At 49.5% G+C, this 6,735-nt stretch overlaps 1 protein-coding gene across 1 annotated transcript in view; it reads right to left on the reverse strand.

Annotated features, from left to right (window-relative positions):
* Positions 1-491: 491 nt before the first annotated feature.
* SAXO5 (stabilizer of axonemal microtubules 5) overlaps positions 492-6,735 on the reverse strand; it is a 9,374-nt gene continuing 3,130 nt past the window's right edge. The window contains exons 8-10 of the mRNA XM_077745737.1: positions 6,092-6,243; positions 1,113-1,137; positions 492-527 (exon numbers count right to left, since the gene is read on the reverse strand). Coding sequence (XP_077601863.1) covers positions 492-527; positions 1,113-1,137; positions 6,092-6,243 — 213 coding nt within the window. The remainder of the gene's footprint in view (positions 528-1,112; positions 1,138-6,091; positions 6,244-6,735) is intronic.

Raw genomic sequence — 6,735 nt, forward strand, 5'->3', positions numbered from 1 at the left:
CGGGGTCCGTCTCTGCCCTCGCCTGCGCCCGCCCGCGTGGCTGTCTCCCTGCGTCCCTGTCTCTCTTTCCATCTCTGTTCCCCTCTCCGCGCCTCGCTCTGTTCCCTTCTGTCCCTCTCTTTCTGCGTCTGTTTCAATCACTTTGCCTCTGTTCCTGTCACTTTTTTCTGCCTCTGCCCCTCCGTCTCTCTTCTGTCCTCTGTCTCTGCCTCCTGCGCACCTCTCTGACTCTTTGTTCGCCAAACCTCATTTCCCTGGCCGACTGGCAATGCACGGAAACACCGCCAAGGCTCTGAGAAGCCCTGCAATTACAAAGCCGTTCTATCTTTGCTCAGTCCTGCGTCTCCCTCTACACTTCTCCATGGAAAACGGCTGGGAACCCTGTCCCTGCGTTGTTTTCCTCCTACCGGGCTGATGGGTCACTCACTGCTGTCACGGGTGGACTCCCCGTGTCTGATGCCCACTGGAGTGATGACGATCTCTGGAGAAGCCTAGGCCAGAGCCAGGAAGGACTCGGGAGACTTTACCTGGAGACACAGATCCCGGCAAAGAGGGAGTGAAAAAGCCCCGGCAGCTGGGTGCATAAACAACGGTCACATATTATAAACAATGATCACACAAGGCCGCTCTGTGACCATGTCTGAACCGAGCCAGACACGCTGCAACCACAAAAATGAGTACACACCCTCCTCTCCCGACCCACGCAAATGACTACTGTTTCTTACCGACGACAGCTCCCCGTCCATCCACCCCATCGGCCCGCTGCTGAGATAAAAATCATCAAAATACCCAGGCACCAAGCCGCTCCCCGCCAGCACCAACCTAGAATTGCCTCTACTCTCTTCAACCGTCTTTAAAACTACCCAGCACGTGCCCACGTCCTATAAGATGACCCTCCTGTCCCACAACACCCTCTATGGAGGCGCCCTGTGGTTCCTACTATGTGATCTTCCCTGCTGGAGCAAGCTAAAAAATATATATTTTTTGACGACAGGTGTATTTCTGATGGTCGTTGGCCAGTGGATTTTGACACCACCTACCCTCAAGCACATCAGGCCTCCAGGAGTCTTCTTTCTCCTTTTGTGAACCTTCTAGATCTGTGCTGAGCTTACGGTCTGAAACTTGCTCTCCACATTTCTGCCGGAAAGCGCACAGCAGATCTGAGAGGGCTGAGACTGAAATTGGATTATGTCACTGGTTCCTCACCCTGTCGCCTCCCGGAAGATCCCATACCAAGTCATACTTGTGATGACAGCTCTTGTTTCTGTCTGCTAAGTATCTCTGTCAGCACTTTGCTCTCCCTTTGTGGATCCTTCCCCCCTACTCCAGTCTAACACAGCCTCCCGGTACCATTCAATCTAAACGTACCAGACAACTTCATCCCCTGGCAACAATAAGTAGGTCTAATGACATGACATTGGAGGGTCTCATTCTTCCTCTAGGATCATAACCTGTATATGGGACCTCCTCCTACCCGCATTCACCTTCCGCAGTTGTCTGGAAGAACAGTCTGCAGACTGAAGCCAGTCTACACCAGGATGTATAGATGAGAGTCAGAGAGACAGTTCTGGCAATATTGGTTGAGCTCCTGGATACAGCCATACCTGAAGTCAGATGCCCTGATTCTTTCCAATACCACGAGCCAACACATTTCCCAGACATTTGGGGTAGTTTTGTCCCCTGAATCCTTATTCTGGTTCCCCTTGAATCCATGATAGTCTCAACTTATTTAGAATTAGTACCTGGAAAGGGAAGGGTATTGAGGGAAATGACTTGAAATGTGGGATTGGCTGAGAAAAGTTGAAGTAGAGGGCCAGGGTCACCCCATACACATATGCATTCACTTTAAAGTGAAGGAAACTCTCTCTATTTACACAGCTCACAATCTACCCCGTGAAGAGCCTTCCTCGAGAAACAAGAAATCTCTGTTATGTGGGAAAATAGCTTATTGAAATCTTGCCTGTTTTATCTTGGGAGTCTAAACACATGTCTTGAGACTGTGGTTTGAGGGACTTTGGAGAAAAACATGAGGATGTTGAAATATGTGAGAGCCTTCATAAGGCCTTCAGAAAGGTCTCCTTCGACAGACACAAGCTACCTCTGGGTACTTCTAGGAACAGAGACTAGTAGCATCTCCTAGATGTTGTGATTGCCAGAGCTGAATTCTCTGCCGCAAGCTAGAAGAGGAAGTTAGTAATGAGGCGGGAGATCAGATTGGGATTATCGGAGGACCGGGGAGCACTTGATGCCCCAGGCTATTCTGTAACACTGAACACTCCCTGTCTATAAATTTACAATTACCCTCTGGGTTGGGAAGAGTCTATTAGCTGCCTTTCCACCCTTCAGATTGTGACCTGGAGCAAAATAGATGCTAAGGGGTTGGGCGGGCACAGGTCTGTTGCTAGGAGATAAGATCCGGAAAGGTTGGGCTCCAGGCCCAAAGATCCTGGTGAGTTTTGGGGAATCAAATCACCCAGGGTGTGGGCCAGTGGGCTGGCCATCCAATCATAGCATTCTATCCCTCTGGGCACAATGATTGGCTCACGGCTAGGCATGGGACTCAAACGGGCCAGAGTGTCCCTTAAATTCCAGTAAGAGGAGTTGGGGGCCAGACCCTTCCCTCCTTTTTGAGGCTTTCCTCAAAAGGGATTTGGGTTATAGCATCTTTTTATAGCGTCCTTGGAACCAAAGAGGTCCCAAGCCACCACTTGAAGCCATACAGGGCTGGGAAGTGGTGAGGGAGAACAGTTCGGATGAATAACCAGCATCCCTCATGTGGGACCTAATTCCAGATTTTATTTCTAAGTTGTAGAAAACAAAAGTCATCCAGACAAATTTGAAGATCCAACTGGTTTTATTAAATGATTCATGAGTGGGGCGGCATTCCCTCTGACACGCAGAGGGGCATTATGAGGAGTTGTGCGAAATAGAAGGTATTTATAGGAAGGAGGGGTGGGCAAGATCGTTGTAAGCAAAAGAAAAATGGTTATTCCTGGCAAGGTCACTTTCCCCCAGCGGAAGTACAGGGGATCTTATTGCGTAGATCACCTCATCTTCCTTTGGGGGGTGGAGAAGGCCCCTGTGACAGATGACCTTATGGTACAGCTCAGAAATTTACTGATTGATAGATTAAAATGGACATTTCTGGAGGAGGTTAAAACTGCCATTCAGTTAGGTATTAAGCCTTAGTTTGGTGATTTAGTCTGGCCCACGTAACACTGTTTGGGGCCGGTGGCTTTTTTTTTTTTTTTTTTTAACAAAGTCAGTACAATCCTTTTCTGCTTCAACTAGAGCAAGCTGGGTTTCTGTCACTTGCAACAAAAATGACCTAAGACATTAGAAAAGTATGAGCACCTGTCCAGCTGCAGCCACACGCAGAGCCCTGTTCTAAGAACGGTACGTGTGAGAAAGAACAGTTGCTGTCCCAGTTTACAAATGAGCAAAGTGAGGATCAGAGCCCACCATCACCTACCCAATGACAGACAGACAGACAGGTAAGTGGCAGGTCTGAATTCTGCTGCTCAGTGATGAAGTGTTTTTCCTTAAAAATTAACCTGTTTTCCCAGGTTCAATCCTATTTTACTCATTTTATCAGCCTTCTTGGTTTCTGTAGTTAATATGAAATGCTTTTTTGGGGGGCACCTGGGTGGCTCAGTCGGTTAAGCGTCCGACTTCGGCTCAGGTCATGACCTCACGGTTTTCTGGGTTCAAGCCCCGCGTTGGGCTCTGTGCTGACAGCCAGCTCAGAGCCTGGAGCCTGTTTTGGATTCTGTGTTTCCCTCTCTTTCTGACCCTCCCCTGCTCACACCGTCTCTCTCTCTCTCTCACAGAAATAAATAAAAACATTAAAAAAAGAAATGCTTTTTTGGGGGGCACCTGGGTGGCTCAGTCAGTTAAGTGTCCGACTTCGGCTCAGGTCATGATCTCATGGTCTGTGAGATCGAGGCCCACGTCGGGCTCTGTGCTGATGGCTTGGAACCTGGAGCCTGCCTCAGATACTGTGCCTCCCTCTGTCTCTGCCCCTTCCCCACTTGTTTTCTGTCTGTCTCTCTCTCAAAAATAAATAAGCATTAAATAATTTAAAGAAAAGAAATGCCTTTTTTGGTGGTGGGGTGAGTGGAATACAGGAAGGGTAGCCATAAATCCATAAAGTACATCCCAAATCATGATGAAGTATCTTTCTGCACTGAAAATATTTCCAGTGGAGTTCTCATTCTTTCCCAGCAACCCATCCCAGGGCTAGGCAATCCCATTGTTAGAAAATGCTCCAACTTATGGAGAAATCTGCCTCTTTGTAACTCCCAACCATTAGTTTTCATCTGGTGTCTGGGTTGCTTTAAACCACTCCTAGAACCAGGCAGGAGCACAGATAATCCTGCAAATGGAAATGAATACCAAAGTAAGTTTTCTGAGCTTCCTGGTAGGCAAGGCAAAAAGGAATAGCCTTTTTGTTAAGAGTAGTCTTGTTAACACACAGACCAGCTTCATCAGGAGAGCTTGATTTTGTCCTGGGGATCTTTGTAAGCTGGGCTTATTGCAGTGGTTCTCAACCAGGACAACCCTTCCCCCCCAGGGGACATTGAGCAATGTCTGGAGATATTTGTGGTTGTCACAACTGGTTGGGGTGGGGAGAATGCTGCTGGCACTTAGCGGGTAGAGGTCAGGGATGATGCTAAACCTCCTACAATGCACAAGAGGGCCTCTAACAATAAAAAATGATCCCATCCAAAATGTCAGTAGTACTGAGTTTGAGAAATCCTTCTTCATCAGGAGGTAATTCAGAAGTGTGTCATGTACATTGTTAGTGAAAGCAAGAAGAGGCATTTTGCAGCTAGCCGACTCTTGCATGGATAATATGAGTGCAGCCGAAAGAGCCATCTTATTCTGTAGGACACAAACCTGGACTTCTGTCCTTCCTGTGGAAATGACAACCTGGCCTCACAGGATTGCCACCCATAGGGAGATGGCTCCTGACAGGGCTCAACATTGGCTCTTAGTGGCTCGTTGGATTGAAAGCCTTGGCCTTTGAAGGTCTGACTCCAGAGTCAGGGAGCCATGTCCAGTCCCTGAAACCTGACTGTCAACAGCCTACTGAAGCAGGCCCTGGGCTCGTCCACCAAGGCCCATTTATTCCCCAGACAGCCAATTTCACCACACCCAAGACCTTCAAGATGGGGGCGCTGTCCAAGGTACCATTCGTTGACCTGCGTGTCAAGCCCTGTCATGAGCAGGCTTCAGGGCTCCACCCCATCCTCCTCCTTTCCACCCTTTTCATTTTGTGTCTGGATGGACATCTACCTCCTTGAACATAATCGTATCCTGATGGCTTTCATTGATTTGTCCCTGGACCCAGCTCTGACTTGGGGCCAGTTGGCCAGCCAACCAGTGCTTCCCACCTTCGCCCACAATGGAGGAAATTGCTGGGCCACTCTCAGCTTCTCCACTCCTTCCCATACCCTCATCTTCCTCTTTCCTCCTCACCTTCATGCTCGGAAGGGAAGTGCTCTCCCTCCTTGACCCTCAGCCACACACATGGACAAGTGTGTACATTTCTCATTTATATCATTCTAACAAGAGGGCTGCCATTCATCTCTACAGATAAGCAAAGAGATGAGGCTCACAGGGATTAAGTGACTTGCCCAAGACTACTATCCAAGACAGAGGAGTTGAGATTTAGAGCCTGTCCATTCAGCCCTGGGAGCCTACGTTCTCAACTCTTCACCACAGTGCCCTGTTCAACACTCTGACTCCACTCTCTCCACACCATTCAGATTTGTTGGTGCACCTGACACCTTACACTGAGTCCAACTGCCAAGCTTCTGTACAAGCTGGAACGGCCTCCCTGCCCAGAGTGGGGTGAACTTCAGGGCTCACAGAAGTGTCTGTTCAGGGTTGGTTTTTTTTTTTTTTTTTTTTTTTTTATGGAGTCACTCTCTCCTGGACAGTCTCCATCCCACCAAGCATCATCTTTCATGGTTGACTAATGAGGAGGGTGAGATGTTGCCAAGGCAGTGTTTATTGCTGGCTAGGGCATGGGTAGGTAGGGAGCTGGGGGGCCTGAGGGTCTACCTTCCCAGCCCCACAACCCCACTGGTGGGGGGAGCCCAGGGGCACATGGCTGTCCTGGAGGCTGGCCAATCTCAGCACTGTTGGGCCCTGGAACTTGTAGGCAAACTCATCCTTGTATTGGGTGGAGAAGAAGTGCTGTCCACCCAGCGGGGGCTCAATGTGGTTGTCCTTGCACTGTGGAGTCAGAGTGAGGAGCCTGGCAGGACAGCCTGAAAGATGGTTGACCTACCTGGCCCACCCTGTGGTCCCCATACGACCCCGGGAGCAGCAAAGGCTGGTGACTGGACTCTGGAGAGGTGGGCAAATGGTATCCCAGTTTGGGCTGACCTAGGAGCTGGATGAGAAGCTCGAGAGAAACCGGGAGACCCCTGGGATGACCCCAGGACTGTGGTGACCCGAGGCAACTGAGCTTACCCTCAGCTGGGGGTACAACTGTGGCCGGTGATATAAAAATGTCCTTGAGCTGACCCTGAAATGACCCTGGAGGTGAGCTAGGGATGACCTTGAGGCTGGGGTGACATTAAGATGACCCTGTGCCTGGGGTCGCCCCAGAGTGATCTTGAACGAACTTGACACTAATTCCGGGCCTGTGGTGACGGCATTATCATCATGAGACAGAACTACACTGCTTTGAGGGGTTACCTGGTCTGGGAGATACCCCCACCT

This window comes from Crocuta crocuta, unplaced genomic scaffold, assembly GCF_008692635.1.
Source record: "Crocuta crocuta isolate KB4526 unplaced genomic scaffold, BGI_CrCroc_1.0 scaffold650, whole genome shotgun sequence".
Taxonomy (NCBI): domain Eukaryota; kingdom Metazoa; phylum Chordata; class Mammalia; order Carnivora; family Hyaenidae; genus Crocuta; species Crocuta crocuta.